General features: G+C 48.1%; 1 protein-coding gene and 1 long non-coding RNA gene across 2 annotated transcripts; both read right to left on the minus strand.

Annotated features, from left to right (window-relative positions):
- Positions 1–10,337: 10,337 nt before the first annotated feature.
- Positions 10,338–12,899, minus strand: ABT1 (activator of basal transcription 1). Its single transcript, XM_081293717.1, has 3 exons — positions 12,650–12,899; positions 12,176–12,375; positions 10,338–12,080 (listed from the first exon to the last, which is right to left on the minus strand). The coding sequence occupies exons 1-3, from the start codon at positions 12,882–12,884 to the stop codon at positions 11,700–11,702; spliced, it is 816 nt and encodes a 271-aa protein (XP_081149843.1). The 5' UTR covers positions 12,885–12,899; the 3' UTR covers positions 10,338–11,699.
- A 110-nt stretch (positions 12,900–13,009) lies between these two features.
- On the minus strand, positions 13,010–16,558 carry LOC308648733. Its single transcript, XR_014021907.1, has 3 exons — positions 16,379–16,558; positions 15,984–16,099; positions 13,010–14,153 (listed from the first exon to the last, which is right to left on the minus strand). It is a non-coding gene; the product is annotated as an uncharacterized lncRNA (long non-coding RNA).
- Positions 16,559–16,960: the final 402 nt, after the last annotated feature.

A 16,960-nucleotide genomic window follows, 5' to 3' on the forward strand; every position in this document is an offset into this window, starting at 1 on the left:
GACCTTTAAAGAAAAACTAAAGCTAATGCTCCTCAAATCATTCCATTAAATAAAGTGTTGGAACACTTCCAATTTTATTCCATGAAGCCAGTATCTCTCTCTCTTTCACATACAGACACACACACACACACACACACACACACACACAACAAAACTAGATAAGGAAACATCAAGGAAAGAAAACTACAAACCAATATCCCTGATGAACTTAGATGCAAAAAGCAAAAAATACTAGCAAATCATATTTAACAACAAATGAAGAAGATAGTCTAGGGTGACCAATTTGGTTTTATCCCAGGGATGCAAGGATAGCTTAACATAACAAATCAATACATATAATTTAAAGCATAAGTGGAATTTGTAACAAAAAGCACGTAGCCATCTCAATAGATACAGAGAACGCCTTTGACAAAATTCAGTACCCATTTATGATAAAAGCATGGAAGAAACTAAGGACAGAAGGAACCTACCTCAACATCGTAAAGGCTGTATATGACAAACCCAAAACTAACATCTTAGTGAATGGAGAAAAACTGAAAACATTTCCTTTAAAAATCTGAAAAAAAGACAGGTATGTCCACTCTCACTACTCTAAAAATTGTAACCAGAGCAATTAAGCAAGAAAAGGAAATTAAAGGGATAAAAACAGTAATGGGGGAAATCAAATTATCTTGTTTGCAGATGATATGATACTATACTTAGAGGATCCAAAAAGCTCCACTAGAAGATTGCTAGAGCTACAAACCCAGAAAAGTAGGTAAAAAAATTAATAGCATTCCTATATAACAATAATGAGTCAGCTGAGAAGGAAATCAGGAAAACAATCTAATTTACAATAGCCTCAAAAAAAAAACCTAGAAATAAATATAATCAAGGAGGTGAAAAATCTCTACAATGAAAACTGTAGAACATTACAGAAAGAAATTGAAGAAAACTCAAGAAAATGGAAAGACCTCCCATGTTCATGAATAGTAAGAATTAATATTGTTAAAACAGCCTTACTACCAAGAGCAATATACAGATTTAGTGCAATCCCTATCAAAGTACCATTGATATTCTTCATATAACTAGTTTTTTAAAAGTCCTAAAATTAATAAATGACCCAGAATAGTCAAAACAATTCTAATCTACAAAAAGCAATGCTAGAGCCATCACAGTCCCTGAATGCAAAATATACTACAGTGCTATAGTAACAAAAACTGGTACTGGCATAAAAACAGACATAGACCAAGAGTCCAGAATAAAAGACACAAACACACAGAGATGCAGTCATCTGATCCTTGGCAAAGATACCAAATATATATATATATATATATATATATATATATATATATATATATATATATATATATATATATATATAAGCCTTTTTAACATATCGTGCTAGGAAGACTGATTATCCATATGTAGAATGAAACTAGACCCTGTCTCTCACCCTGCACAAAAATCAACTCAAAACTGGTCAAAGACAGGAAGTAGAGCAGAAAATATGCAACTCCTAGGGAAAAAAAAAAAGCAGGACCAACACTCCAGCATTTAGGCATAGGTTAACGACTTTCTCAAAGGACAGCATGTGTATGGCAGCATAATTCACAATAGGCAAGAACCAGCCGAGGTGTCCATCAATGGATGAATGGATAAAGAAAATGTGGTGTTTATATACAATGGAGTATATTTTATTTGGCCATCAAGAAAAATGAAATTATATCATTTGTAGGAAAATGAATGGAATTCAGGACCATTATATTAACCAAAATAAGTCCAACTCAGAAGGCCAAAGTTTGTATGTTTTCTCTCATATGAAGAAGCTAGAGAGGAAAAAGAAAAAGAAAGGTGGTGGTGGAGTTCATAAAAATCAGAGGGGATTACTCATCCAGGGCTTGACTGAAGGAAGTGCTGGAACGTGCCGGGGCTCAGGAGCCGAGCTCCTCAGGGAGCAGAAGCATGGTCAAGACCTCCCATCAGAGTGCTGCTGCTTTGTAGGTGCCTTTGAAAATGAACAGGGTTTCAAGAGGCAGTGGTGGGCAGAAGGACCTCCAAAAACGAAGATGAGCAGACGTCACAGACTCTAGAGCTCAGGCACGTCCCGGAGACAGGAACCAAGTGTGTCTGCAGCGTCTGACAAGCACTGAACCTTGGACAGCCGTCTACACCTGTGTACTAAAAACTCAGCACATTGTAGTGACTACATTCAAAAAAAGAAAAACATTTTTTCTCAAGAAGTTGGCCATAAGATATAAGTGCAACAATTAAAAAATTACTAACTGCCATAAGTAAAATAATTTCAGTTACATTCAATCTGTTTCAAACAGCTTCGACCCACTTGAATAAGAGAATTTTCAAAACTTTGGATGGACTCAATATCCTTAGTGTATTTATTCTAAGAAAGATATTTGAACAAAATGATGAAATTTAATACTTGAAGTAACCAAGAATCCTTTGAAATAGGTGGAGGGTAATCTTTAAGGAACAAGGGGGCAGCTTACAGATGAAGTCTGGTGGGCATTGCCTTATCTCTCTAAGACAGTAATGGCCTGTCCTGAAGTCTTCATGCCGAGTCACATTCACTTATGATGATGTGTGGTAGAGTGGGTGTGGGTAACATCTAGAGAAATCACCAACCTTGAGATAGTTTCTGTTTATCTATTTTAACATGCTTCCTAAAACACAGACACCAAAACTGTGTCCTTAAGGAAAGATGTATCTTGGTTTTGTTGCTATGCTAATATACATTAAAGTCTCCTGCAAAGACACTGATTCGGTGTCTCAAAGAAAATATGAAGATGCAAGTAACAAATGTGAGCAGAATGGGCTAAAACACACAATTCTGTAGATGCATTTAGGGTTGTGAATTCCCAAGCATTTATTACCTCAAATGCTGTCTTGACTTCATCTTTGCAAACGGTTCATGTAAAGCAGTTGCTTAACCATGAATGGACCTTTCATATGGCTCTTTTTCACAGTTTAAAATAACCCTAAAGCAACATTTTGCAATGTTTAATTACTTATTGAAATACTGAGTTATAATGGATCACAGAATAGTGTATATTAAACAATGTGATTTTAAAGAGTGAATTAAGACATCTGGGAAATCATGCTGACACACACATCGATCTGTTCAATGTTCCTTTCTCACTCTAAAGCAACCCACCCAAGCACATTTGAGATCGGCAAGCTTTCTGGGCCTGGTTCATGAAGTCACAGGATGCTCAGCAGTGGGTAATCGCTGCTATGATGGCAGACCCCTGGGTAAGTGTTCTTAAATTTACTGACTCACAGAACAGTATGGTTTTTTTTTCCTAAATAAATCTCTAGGCCTTTACCAGTAACCTTATGCACAGGAAGGAGTGAAAACCTCCTTGAATGGGGAATCCCCAGGGAAACCGCAGGCTCCTGCGCCTTGAAGCCCTGGTCCTGACTCCCGAACTTGCCCCTGTCTTTCTTTTGCTCCTTCCCCTAGAATCTGATGGATTTCTCTCACCGTGCTCTCCGGCTCTTCTCCCCAACGTCCTTTTGGCCAGTTTCCTTTGCCGTTTCTCCTAAGCTCCCCTCTCTGCCCTTTCCTCTCTTCTACAGCTACCTCTCGTCACCTGGGTCCTTTCTCCTCGTCTGTTTCTCATCCCTGATTCCCACTCTGTGGTGCGCTCACCTCAGCGTTTCTCTGCCTCCCTCCTGCCTCCTGACCACTGTCCCACACCTCTGCTTTATGTGCCTCCTTGACCCCTTGCTGAACTGAAGCTCACGCTCTCATCCTTCCCAAACCCGGTCTGAAAAAGCCTTTTTAAAAATATCTTTATTGGTCGTTGATGAAATATTTCGTTCACTTTTGTGTGGTGCTGACCCAGGGCCTCGCCCAGGCCAGGGAAGCGCCCCCCACCCAACTGCGTGCAGCCGGCCCCCGGGGAAGCCTCGACGGAGTCTGGGAGAGAACGGGCCTCCGCAGCGACGCTCTGGGGTCTCATCGTGGGTCCAGGGGGAAGAACGGGGCGAACTCACGACGGCCCTCTTCGTTGGAAGTGGTCTGTGGGGTGGGGTCGCGGCTGTGGGCCTCCCCGGCCACAGGACGGTGCGAGCCTCTGGGTTCCGAGGGTCTCCGAATCCCTTCCGCCGGCTCCACCTGGCGGCGGTCTCTCGCTCTTCCCACGACCCCCTCTCCGCCGTCCCCTCTCCCCTGGCCCCGTCTCCCCCCGCTGCCGGCCACGCCGCCGACCTCACCTCGGAGGACCCTGCGCCTGTGCCGGCGTCACGGCGCAGGGGACAACGCGTCTCCACCGGCTCCCTCCCCCAAGACGCCCTTAATCGCCCCCCAAACCCAGGTGAGGATTCTGCTTCGGAAGAGGACAAAAGGAATCCGGGTGCATCAGCGGCCCTGGGACTTACGGGGGAGGCTCACTCCTTCCAAAGCGGTGTGTGTGTGTGTGTGTGAGTGTGGGTGGGAGTGTGCAGCGTCCCACCTGGACTCCGGTGCGCGGCCGCCAGCTCTCCGCGGCTGTGACCCAGGACCGACCCTCGCAGCGGGGTCGGGGACGGTTGATCAGGGTCCGGTCCGGGAGCAGCAGGCCCTTTCCGGGGCTGAGGTGGGGCTGAGCCAGCGGAGCGTGTGGCCGAGGCGGCTGCGCACAGGACCCCCGGAGGGAGAGCCACTGCGCGCTCCAAGGTCCCCGGGAGCCACCCTCCGTGCACCCCACTGCTCTCCGCGCTTCCCGTCGCCTCCGTCCGTCGGGCCGTGCGCTCCCCGGTGACAGCACCGCGGGCCCTGGGCAGCGCGGCAGCCGGAGACCACACAGAGTAGCCCTCGTGCGTTTGCTGTGAAGAGGCGCCGGGGACGTGAGCAGCGGAAACCGGGGCGGAGCCGGCGTCGCCTTCCCAGCTCCCGCCCGCAGTGGAGAGGCAAGTCCTGTAGATAGAGCAGGGGGAAGGCGGCCGGCAGCCGCGTCTCTGTGGCGCAATCGGTTAGCGCGTTCGGCTGTTAACCGAAAGGTTGGTGGTTCGAGCCCACCCAGGGACGTGCCGCGGCGGGCGCCTGCTCACTTTTCTTACTTCCCAGTCGTCCCCCAACCAAACGAAAACCCGGGCTCGGCTCACGGCCGGCCTCGGACCCGGGGACCACGCAGGCTGGAGCAGGCCGTATCTGAAGTCTGGTTTCCTGGGACCTCGGGGCTTCCCGGAGTGACCAGCTCCTCCGGTTCCTGGGCTTATAGATAAGTGCCAAATAGGGTCTCCAAGACACATCCAAATGCCAGGGCTACCTTCCACTGCAGTCCGATCGCACCTTTAGACAAGCTGTATTCCCACGACTACAACCGACCCAGCCAGTTCCACTGATTGCCACGCTCAAGTCAACCCTCTGAAGGGAATATTTGTGATCAAAATTAGGTTCCACCCGGATAATCCAAACTCCCCACCTCAAGATCCTCGACTTTATCGTGTCTGTCTGCTTTTGAAAAGGCCTACTTCACTATGCTGAAAATGCATATATTTTTTAGGGAAATTTAAGAAAGACTAAACAAATGAAAGATCAAGCCAGTAATTGGAAAATTCAATGTATCTTAGATGTCGATTCTCCCCAAACTGATCTGTAGATTAAATACAATCGCAAAGCCACAGCAAGATTTTCTGTGTAAATTGACAATGATTCTATGGAAATGCAAATAGCCAAGTCAAGATGAAGGAAAAAGAACAACAGTGGAGGACTTTTGCATTAATTTACTGCCGCAGTCTTAGCTGGGCACAGAATCACGAGCCACCACACAGCTTTGTAGATTCAAACAGCAATTCTTTATTCCCGAACTCACACCGGCCTCCACACACGTTCTGGGGCAATCCCAGTTCTGCTGCCACCCAAATCACCTCCTCCAGGAGGCTTTCTTCCCAAAATCCTCTCTGAATCTCACGAGAACTCAATGGGAGCTCAGGCAGCCCTAATTCCAGCAGCAATAATCCTCAACATGGAACTTCCCTAAAATCCAAGGTCTTAAACTGGGAACGCCCTTAACCCAAGGACCGGGATACTTCCTCAAACCTGATCAGCTCTAAACCCGGATCCGCCTTGGTCTTTGAGCAAGGTCACCTTACATGCAATGTCAACAGCGAAATCATTAACATGGGGTACGCTAGCAAGGAAATTTTGATGCGTCATTTCTACTTGGTAATGGCCCTCAGCAATTTACAGTAAGGACACATTGAGGTCTGGGGGTAAAAAGAGATAAATAGACCAATGTAGCATTAAGGGATCATTCATGACAGATACATTGACAAGCGTGTTATTTTTTTTAAATATATATATTTTTTAGTTGTCAATGGACATTTATTTATTTATATGTGGTGCCGAGGATCAAACCCAGTGCCTCATGCATTCCAGACAAGCGTGCTACCTGCTGAGCCACAGCCTCAGCCCCATGACAGACACATTGAGTGTCACAAGGTGCCTGATACAATTAGAGGTGCTGCATTCTCAAAGAAGTCATTTTTGTGGGCTGGGGACGTAGTTCAGTTGGTAGAGGGCCTTTCTCGAATGCACAAGGCCCTGGGTCCAATCCCCAGCAAAACACACACACACACAGTTTTTGTGCTAAATAGAACATTTAATGGTTAAGTAAAACTGTATTCATTGTATTCACCAAAGCATTCATTGAAAAGTGATTATCACTGTTGGCAAAACTGGAGAAAGGTCCTTGCCATACAGTATTTATTGTCTCAATCAGTTTGAAGAGACATTTAAAATTTTCCTATAAAAAATTACAATGTAAATGACACTGGAGTCAACAATTTCAATCCAAATATTTCTATACACATACTCATGGATGTTCATTACAATATTTCTAAAATAGAAAATAATCAGAGACAACCTAAATATTTATGTTAACAAATGGTTAGAACTTTAATGATACAAACAATGAAATTTCACACAGTGGTTAAAAGATTGGAGATCATCAAATTGTACTACTGCATGCCCCCCTGCAAAATGTTATAATATTGCTATCTATATTACTATATCTACATACACAGTATATAGATAATATAGTATTTATTCCATTTATTCTAAGAAATATGTTTTAGCAAACTGTTCTAAAATAGTTTCATCAGCAAAGAACATCTTCCCCCTTTTAAATTTTTAATTGAAACAATAATCATGCATATTTATGGAATGTGATAAATACATACACAAATACTATTTGCAATGATCAAATCAGAGTAATTGGCATTTTTATCTCCCTAAACATTTATTGTTTATTTGTATTGGGAATCCTCAAACTCCTCTCTTCTAGTTCTTTATAAAATATGTAATAAATTGTTGTAAACGATTGTCACCTACTGTATTGTAGAGCACTTGAATGTATTCCACCTAGCTAACTGCATTTTGGTCCTATTATCAGACCTCCCTCTGGCTCCCCTTCTCCCTACCCCCCACCCTAGTCTGTATGGACACTATTCTACTCTGTTCCATGAAGCCAATTTTTCTAGTTTCCAAATGAATGAGAACATGTGGTCTCTGTCTTTCTGTGTCTGGCTTATTTCACAAATGTAATGTCCTTCAGTTCTATCCACATTGGGACAGATTTCATTCTTTTCTATGGCTGAATAACAATTGTGTATTTATGTCATTTTCCTTATGCATTCATCTGTTCTTAGACAACTCCTGATTCCATTTCTTGGCTATCATGAATCATACTGCAGTAAACATGAGGATGTGTTATCACTTTGACATACTGATTTCTTCTGGATGGATACCTGTAGTGGGATTGCTGGATTTTATGGAAGTTCTATTTTTAGCTCTTTGAGGGACTCCCATGTCATTTTCTATAATGGTTGTATTAATTTACATTCCCACCAACAGAGTGTAAGTTTTCCTTTCTCAACATCCTTGAAAACATTTAACTTTTTTCTTTTTTATTATCACCATTCTAACTGGAGGGAGAATTTTCACTGTGGTTTTGATTTACATTGCCGTGATGATTAGTGATGTTGAGCATTTTTTTCATATATTTGTTCGCCATATGTAAATCTGCTTTTGTGAAATGTCTGTTCGGGTCATTTGCTCATCTTTTTGCTGGGTTATTTGCTGTTGTGATTTTGAGTTCTTTATATACTCTGGATACTAAATTCTCAAATAGTTTGAAAATAAATTTTCTCACATTTTGCAGGTTGTCTCTTCACTCATTTCCTTTGCTTTGCAAAAGCATCTTAGTTTGACATAATACACTTTTGCCTGTTTTGAGGATCTAATCCCCCCCCCGCCAAAAAAAAAAAAAACCAACAAAAACAAACAAAAAAAATATTGCCTAAACACATTGTGAAGTATTTCTCCTGGCCTGAATTATATCCCTGACCAATTTTTTTTTTTAGATGATTTTCTAACTTAGCATCCTTCTGCCTCAGTCTTCTTAGTAGCTGGGGTTTCAGGCTTGTGCCACTGTGATGTCCTCTGCTTTCTAATGGTTTCAGGGTTCACACCTAGGCCTTTGATCCATTCTAATTTATTATTATTTTTTAATGCGGTGCAACATAGGGGTCTAGTTTCATTGTGGATATCAGGTTTTCCCTAGCTGAAAGCCTTATGACTACATTAGTTGTTCCTAAATGGATGGGGTTCACGGTGAAGGAACCACACATCGCTTCTGGACTGGAAGCAGGGGCTGAAGAGTGGCTTGGATGGCCTGGGAAGTCCTGCTTGTGCCAAGCAAAAGGGCCAGCCTACGTGGCCTGCCAGCCACTCCTCTCCAAGGCCCTTGGCTCCAGAAGTGCTGGTCTCTCTTCCGCTGTCAGCCCTGCCTCCAAGATTCTTTTGGTCTCATGCCTGCTCCTGGCTGGCCTGAAAGCTGTCCCACGGCCTGAGACAGGCCAGGAAAACCACGTGGGCACTCACCAGACTTAGTACAAGGTTCTGGACTCAGAGTAAGTGTTGCAAAGAGCCTGCTTCTTTTCCTTCCAGTTACTTAGTCTCAGAGTGAGTCTGGAAGTGAAAGACACAATAGCCCCAAAGCGGAAGAAAATCATGCATCCACAGAAATCCAACACTTGCCTTCCCCATAAGGGGCAAGAAATCTTATTCTGGGTCTCTATCTGCTGAAACTCACACTGACTCTAGTGGGGAATGAGCACGTCCAAAGCTTACACTAGGAGCCCCCGACCGGCCTCCACCCACTCCACTGCAATAATAAGAACTTCAAAGAATGTTTGAGGAATTGTGGGAAAGCACACTGAGGAAGAGTGGGTGCAGGAGTAAGTTCACACGGTGTCCAGGCCTAGCCTATGTAAGCCCTCCCTTCAGTAAGATCTCCACTCTTATGCCAGGAAATGTAGGGTCCCAGCTTCTTAGCTGGAAACCACGGGTGGGTTCATGATTGAGAAAGTTTGCTCTTCTTAGACAGTAAATCCACTCACACTTGCAGGTGTCCTTCATCTTCTATCATGGAATTCATGCAATAAGCTCCCATCACATGCACACTAGAGAACCATGTGGGAAAATATGGGGAATAAAAGAAGTGGTAAGCCATCACACCTGGACTCTTAATGAAGGTGCTGTCGTCTGGATCTCAAGCATTGCCATCCAGGTGCCATTGAGGTGGTGGGGACTTTAGGAGGTGGGGTCTACTGGAAGGTCTTCAGGTCAGGTGGCTTGCCATGAAGGGATTGATGAACCCCAGGAAATGGTAAACGCTTTTGATGGCTCACATTTTTTTTTTTTGGAACTGGGGGTCAAACCCAGGGTTTTGCAAATGTAAGGTAGATGCTTTGCCACTGAGCTACATCCCAGCCCTCACCTTGATACTTTTAAAAAAATATTTCCTGGCCTCTAAGGGCTTCAAGTCTAGAGGGAATCAAGATGAAAGTTCCTGGGTAACCCATTTTCCTCCATCTGACTCTCAGCTTGACTGGCTATAGGGTGGGCTGTGCTCGCTGGAGATTTGGAGTGCAGCTTGAGATGCTGGCCCTTGAGTGTACTGATGCCACCAGCCTGGGAACACATCCACTCATTCAAGAAACTCTCACTAAACCCTTTTTTCTTTTTTTTAACTTTCTCAGCTGTGGGCAACTTGAGGGAAAGAAATTTCTTCCTTGTCTTAGCATCTATTTACCTAGCCCAGGTGCCTACAGGGACTGGTAATTCTAAAGAAATGTGGAAAACAGCTTATCAAATCCTGATGCTGGATTTCTCTGGTACTTTGGAAGGCACAATGACCTGAAGAAACAATCCACATGGAACAAACTCACAAAGAAGGAACACAGAAGCAAGGACACCAAGTTCCCAACAGTATGGTACTAACACCACAGAGATGTTTGTGTACTAAGTCTGAAAGGACAGAACATGAGCTATGAGAAATGTCATACCAAGCTCACCATAGGGTCATTTTTACTTTCCCAATAAAGCACACTTTCAAGTAAGATCATAATGTCCATTTTACAACCAAAGAAGTGGATGAATCCACTCCACTCCAAAAAACAAGGATAATTACATTAATGGGGGATGGGGGTGGGGTTCCAAGAACTAAAGAAAAAGCACAAGCAAAACCAAATTATAATTACATTTGACAAGGACTTCCTGCTGGATAATAATATTTTAATCTGAGACTGAGTATAGACTTCAGTGTATTGTGACACCCAAGTTTGCAGTTCATTTTGATGATTCATCCTGATTCTTTGAAGTAATCAGGGCTGCTCTGCATGTATTTGTGAATCCCTCAGAGCCTCAACACACATGTAGGTGCACTTGAGAGATCTTTGATCCCAACTTCCCTCCAGGCTCTGTCCTTTACAATGGTTTGCCCCAACACTCTATGAAGCAGTCTGAACTATAGGAGTAAACCAGACTCGTTCAGAATTCTGCCCTGCCATTTTCCCAATTTGACCCTGGGGAGACATGAAGACTGACCCTCCTGCTGCCGGTGATCAGAAATCAGCTCCACACTGAGAGCACTCCATGTCCTGCCCTAGCCCCACTCTATCCCTTATATGCTTCTACCATGATGCTCATCTATCTTATTCCAGTGATCTGTCAGACTCTTACCACCAAGGTCACTATCTCCCATTGTCACTGTCTCTCACTGTGGTTTAATAAATGTACTAGATAAATGTTCTAGGCTAAGGAAGTAAACAGAGAAAGAAAAAAGGATCTAGGTTGGATGAAGGCTTTGAGACAAGGAGGTGGAGTGAAGGTCAGTGAACGCAACACAAGATGAAAATTGAAATCTGCCAAATGACTCTCACCCTTAAAAATAAAAGCATTTTTTTTTCCCCATAAATACATTCGGGAGGAGGTTCCTAATCCAAACATAACCCAGTAATTCATATCTGTTTTTCTAAATAAAATGATGCTGCTTCCTTATCTGTATTCAGTAAACAGAACAAGACTGCCTGGACCATCGATTTCCACTCTAGCTACATATAAAGGCCATTCCTGGGCCAAGAAAGTGGCATTTTTAAGGGACCCTACTAAACAAGAGGAAGGCTACCAAATCAAGCAGACATCAGCCATAGTCAAAACCATCCCAATGATACGAATAAGGTGTCTGAGGCAGGCAGTTACAGCAGTTGGGCAAAAGAGGAGCGGAGGCCCACAAAACTTCCATGTCTGGGCTTGACCCGAGCCTCCTGGTCTCAGAAACGGGCTGCAAACGTTTGCCTGGGTGTCGGTGTCATTCCGGCACGAGGTCGACAGGAAGCAGAGCGGCCACGGGAGGTGACCGGCCTCCCCGGCCTCACGAGTCCCTGGCCCGGGAAGGTTCCTCCGTACTGTCCGAGGGTGGTGGGGCTCCAAAGATTCTGGCCAGGAGCCCTCGGTTGGAGCGGGCCTGGTCCTGGACTGTGGCCAGGCGGGCCCGTTCACGCCCCCCTGGCCACGCGGCTTTCCGGGCCCTCAGCTCCTGTTCCGTGGGTCGCTGGGCAAACGCCCAGGAGCCGTCGGGGCGGCTAGGATCCCCATCGGCGGCAAGGAAGCGCTGTCCCCGCTCCACACTCCGGAGATAGAAGTCCGTCTCGCGCTTGGCCTGGGCCACCTCTGCTCTCAGGCGCTGGCGTCGCACCTGGCGCTCAAAGGCCAGGTGCTCACTGAGGTGGGACCAGGTAAAACGGTGCAGGTACTGTAGGCGACAAGACAAGGAAAGCTCGGGGACAGGTCGGACCGGAGGGGACCGGGCGCGTGTGGGCGGGCCAGAGACCCGGCCGCTCTCCTCACCTTGAGGTTCCACAGGTCGTACCGGAAGGGGCTGCGCCGGCGGGTGCCCATGGGAGTGTTGTGCAGGCTGGCCGCCACCCGCTTGGCCACGCGCTTGTCGCGGAACTCCACCCAGCCCTCGGTGTAGTCCTTGCTGTACCTGGACCGCTTCTTCCCTCCGGAGGCTGCCGCCGCCTTCTTCTTGCGTCTCACGAACTGGTCTGCGTACCCAAGGCCGAGCAGTGGTCAGCGCCCTCTCGGGCAGGGCTCCGGGCCGCGCCCTCCCGCCCCGCCGCCAGCCGGGGTCCCGCCTCCCTGCCCGGCCAGGAGGGAGGACTCGAGGCGCATCCGCCCCGCGTCCGCTTCCCCGTCTCACAGCCCCTTCCCTCCGGGCCCAAGTCCCCGCCTCGACTTCTGGTCAATGCCGGTAAGGGGCGAGTCGGCGCGGGGGCGGGACTCGGAGCCGAACCCCGCCGCCCAGACCTGGGCACTCACCCTCCGCCTGGAAGAAAACGCGCCCGACCTCCCCATAGGCGCTGAGCAGGTTGCGGACGTGCAGGGGCCGGAAGCGCGGCGGAACGTGGCCCAAGTACACGATGCCCGGCACCACCCGCTTCTTGCTGCAAGCTGCTTCTTCGCGTTCCTCGGGCTCCTCCTCCCCCTCTGTTTTCGGGTTTGGCGCTTCCAACGGCCCTTCCTCCGAAGTTGCCTCAGCCTCCTCAGCCTCCATGCCGAGAATACGTGAAGCACGACAGCCGTAAAGCGGTCGCTTCCGATGGTGCGACCAAGAGCCGAGCTCCAAGCCGGAAGTTACGTAACAAGACAGCCGTAAAGCGACCGCTGCGGTGACGCGAATTGTGCCCGACGGCCTGCGGCCTGAGGCGGCGACGACAAGAGGGACTAAGGGTCAGCACAGGGGGCTGGGTCCTAGAGGGCGGAAGTGAGGAGCAGATTCAGGGCGAGGGGCGTTGTGAATGTTTTGAAAATTTGTATGACGATTAGAGAACTTGCTTGACCCCTATTTTGCAATGATATATCCTCCACACATACCATCCGTACTTATCTATGTTGCAAATTCCTGTGGGATGCACACACGACTTGGGCCTCAGCGCTCGCTGCCTGCGCTCGGGACTGGCTCGCACCTGAATACTGCCTGCTCGGCGCCTTGGCAACCACCACCCCCACGACCCTGGCCCTCGCCCTCTGGGGTGCCTCGGGACCATCAGTGCAAACCCACACTCCCCAGAGGTCGCAGTGGTCAGACATGTCCACAGCCACAGTCGCAAGAGTGATCTCTGAAGCACTGGTACTTTGGAGAAGAATCTAAAATGTTATCTCACAAGTTCCAATGTGACAGAGGGTCGTAAAAGGCCATCGAATCTCAGTCAAGTCAAGCAAACTTTGCTTTTTCCCTCCCTCCAAGGACTCAGTCTGTCAGTCAAGCATTAGCAGTCTCGTTTGGGAGTACCTGGGGAACCCCGTGTGGGTGTGTTTTTGTTTGTTTTGGCTTTGGATTTTTGCATCCTATAGCTACGGATCCTAGAGAGCCCAGGGCGAGATTGGAACCTTCCAAAAGGTAACTCCTTCGAGCCGGATTCGAACCAGCGACCTAAGGATGACCACGAGTACACACCTACAGTCCTCCGCTCTACCAACTGAGCTATCGAAGGGCACGCCGAGCCCTCCTGCAGTATCGTTTAAATATTGCATTCATGGTCTAATTTTTGACTATTCAAATCCACCTTGAAAACACATGAACAGGAGGAAGTTGTTGAGGGTATTATAGATGTTCTAAAAATTATCTGGCACTAGTGACTATACAAGTACACGAAAAACTTATTCCCACGAACTTCAAGATTTATGCTTTTTATTGCATAAGTGTTTCATGTAACTCTTAAATTGCCACCAATTGTCCAAGTCGCTCCCTTGAGTGTAATAGATTGGACCATCCTTGGCACCTCACCTGCTCTTCCGTCTGCTTAGCAGCCTCCTTCCGCTGCTGAAACCGAATGATTATAGTAAGGTTTTCATAAAAATAGGCAGCTAGGTTCAAGACTCGCCATCTTGAAGCACAGTACTTCCCAATTTATTTGGGAAACTGATGCACCTTTCTGAAAAAACAGGAAAATTAGGGTTCGACGCAAGTTATAGACACAAAACATGAGAGGTGTTTTTTGTGTCGTTTAGGAATTGAGTATCTCATGCTATATCGCCCAGTTGTAATGGGGGAAACCAGCAAACACAGCACGCTCTTCACCTATAAGAGAAGTGTAAATATCCTTTAGAAGACGACTGTCAGCTTTGCCTTGCTAACATGCACCAGGGGGGACATTTAGCTTCCTGGCTCCTGAACGCTGACGGGGAAAACAGGAAGCCTATGAACAGACTTGTCTTTTATGAAGTTCATGAGTTAGGAAATTTATGGAAACACTGTATTCTTAATTTATCTACAAAAGATCCTCACTCATTAAAGTTCTTCATAACTAACGTCTGGGAAAAATACATTTTCAAAAGATCCTGTTCAGTGAGTCTGCAGCGCACAACTAATATTTCATGCGTTTTTCTGCTGGCTCCTCTCCGTGGGAGGCAAGAACACCCGGCCAGGTGAGGGTCTCCTAGAAATGCACGTCGCCGGGACGAGGGCGCGCGGGACGAGGCGCTGGCAGCCCGGGTCCCCTCGAGTCCCGGGGCGAATCCGGCCGCACACCCAGCCTGCTCCCGGCGGGCGCGGACCGTCCCCCAGGGGGCGCCCTCCGCGCCAGCCCTGAACCGCCGCGGGTCCCCAGGGGCTGTGAGCTGACACCTTTGGTCACCCGGAGCCTGGCCGGGCGTGAGCCCCGAGTGACGGGCGGGTAGCAAGTGCCTGAGGTTACAGAGCACGCGCGACATCTCCCTGCACAGGCGCCAGCCGCACTCCCGAGACACCCAGCTCTCGTGCACGCGCCACTCACTTGTCGCCACTGCTGGGCCGTGGGCATCTGGGTGGAATGAGGGGTGCTGCCCCTTTTCGCCCTGCACACCGACCTTTCCCAAACAGAACGCGGGGAGCTGGGGACACGCCTCGGGTTTGCGGAAGGATCCGGTGGGGGCGGTGGGTGAGTGTGCCAAAGGGACTGAACGGACGGGGCTGCGTCTGGTGATGAAGTCTTGCTCCGGTGAACGTTCGAAATGTGGCCTTAAAATTCTTCAGAAAGTACCAAGGTGACTGGGAACCCAAAGGCCGCTGCTTATAACAAGAATTACAAATCCTAATAAAACCTAGCCTCCCACAAGGAGTAAGTCCTGAGGTCGCCAGTCCGCGGGGTGCACTCTGCAGGCGGGAGGTGAGTGCCGACTTGGTAGGAAGGCTACCTACTTAGGCCTACATTGCTTAAACACATCAGCAGGAGAACCTACTCACGATTGTACAAACAGGTTTAGTTGTTTTTTTAATCTAGATCAAAACTCTTCGAACCAGCGACCTAAGGATGACTATTGCGGACTCCCTACAGTCCTCCGCTCTTCCAACTGAGCTATCGAAGGATTCACGCAGGGAGGTTGTTTAGGGTACTTAAAATAATTTGTGCCCTGATGATTTCTGCTTTCCTATATAAAAAGTATAAACACGTATAAAAACAACATTCTCAGACACTGAAAATAGCCCATAGTCCAAGTAATGATCCCGATAAGGGGTTTCAGGGGTCTATGGATATGTAAAGTTCTTTGGGCGGTGTACCTAAAGTCATCAAGCTCCCTGCATATTTATCTCAAAACAAACACCCTAATGAGACCCCGTATCCTCCTCTTCTATTCATAATTAATATCGGGCGAATTCTCCCCGATATCCTACCGTCCTGAGGGAGTGCCTTTTTTCTTTACCACCGAGTCTGGGTTTGCCGGCCTGAAAGCGCGATGTGACAGCTACACCGCGGCCCTCTGTTCTCCCCCAGCGCTAAGGTCCTCTCACTGCAGAGACGTGCGGCCGTAGAACGCGAAACCGTCACAGGAAAGGGATGGAAAGGGATGGAGCCAACTCAGAAGGCCAAGGGTTGTGTGTTTTCTCTCCCGTTTCTCTCCGGTGCGCCCTGCTGCCCGGCTGGCTGAGGCCGTCGGGTGTCCCCGGAGGGCGGAGACCCCAGGTGGCTCCGGACACCGAGAAGGGCAGGGGCCGGGCGGGCGCAGACCCTAGGGCGCTCGCTTGGCGCTTGGCGTGCGGGAGGCTGGATCCTGCCGCCACTTACTTACCTCGCCCCGCGCAGAGGGGAGCCCTTCCTCCAGAGCCACATCCCCGAGTTGGCGAGTTCGCTCATCACGGTGGAGGACACCGACCGCAGCTTCTGTCTTCTACAGTCCTGCCACAGACAGGGATCTCCTTTCCCTCCATCCTGGGGGATCTCCTTTCCCCTCCGTCCTCCGGGATCTCCCTTTCCCTTATGTCCTCCTGGATCTCCTTTCCCCTCCGTTCTCCCAGATCTCCCTTTCCCCTCCGTCCTCTGGGATCTTCTTTCCCTTATGTCCTCCTGGATCTCCTTTCCCCTCCGTCCTCGGGGATCTCCTCTCCCCTCCGTCCTCGGGGATCTCCTCTCCCCTCCGTCCTCGGGGATCTCCTTTCCCCTCCGTCCTCGGGGATCTCCTCTCCCCTCCGTCCTGGGGATCTCCTTTCCCCTTAGCCCTGGGGGATCTCCTTTCCCTCCGTCCTCGGGGATCTCCTTTCCCCTCCGTTCTCCCAGATCTCCCTTTCCCCTCCGTCCTCTGGGATCTTCTTTCCCTTATGTCCTCCTGGATCTCCTTTCCCCTTAGTCCTGGGGGATCTCCTCTCCCCTCCAT

This window comes from Spermophilus citellus (genome assembly GCF_964194105.1).
Source record: "Spermophilus citellus genome assembly, chromosome: 5".
NCBI lineage: Eukaryota > Metazoa > Chordata > Mammalia > Rodentia > Sciuridae > Spermophilus > Spermophilus citellus.

Excerpts from the sequence above, each read along its gene's own strand:
- ABT1 (XM_081293717.1), bottom strand. The coding sequence starts at position 12,884 with ATGGAGGCTGAGGAGGCTGAGGCAACTTCGGAGGAAGGGCCGTTGGAA. Across the intron at positions 12,376-12,649 it reads CGTTTTCTTCCAGGCGGAGG|ACCAGTTCGTGAGACGCAAG; the intron begins GTGAGTGCCCAG and ends TTGGGTACGCAG. Across the intron at positions 12,081-12,175 it reads ACGACCTGTGGAACCTCAAG|TACCTGCACCGTTTTACCTG; the intron begins GTGAGGAGAGCG and ends TGTCGCCTACAG.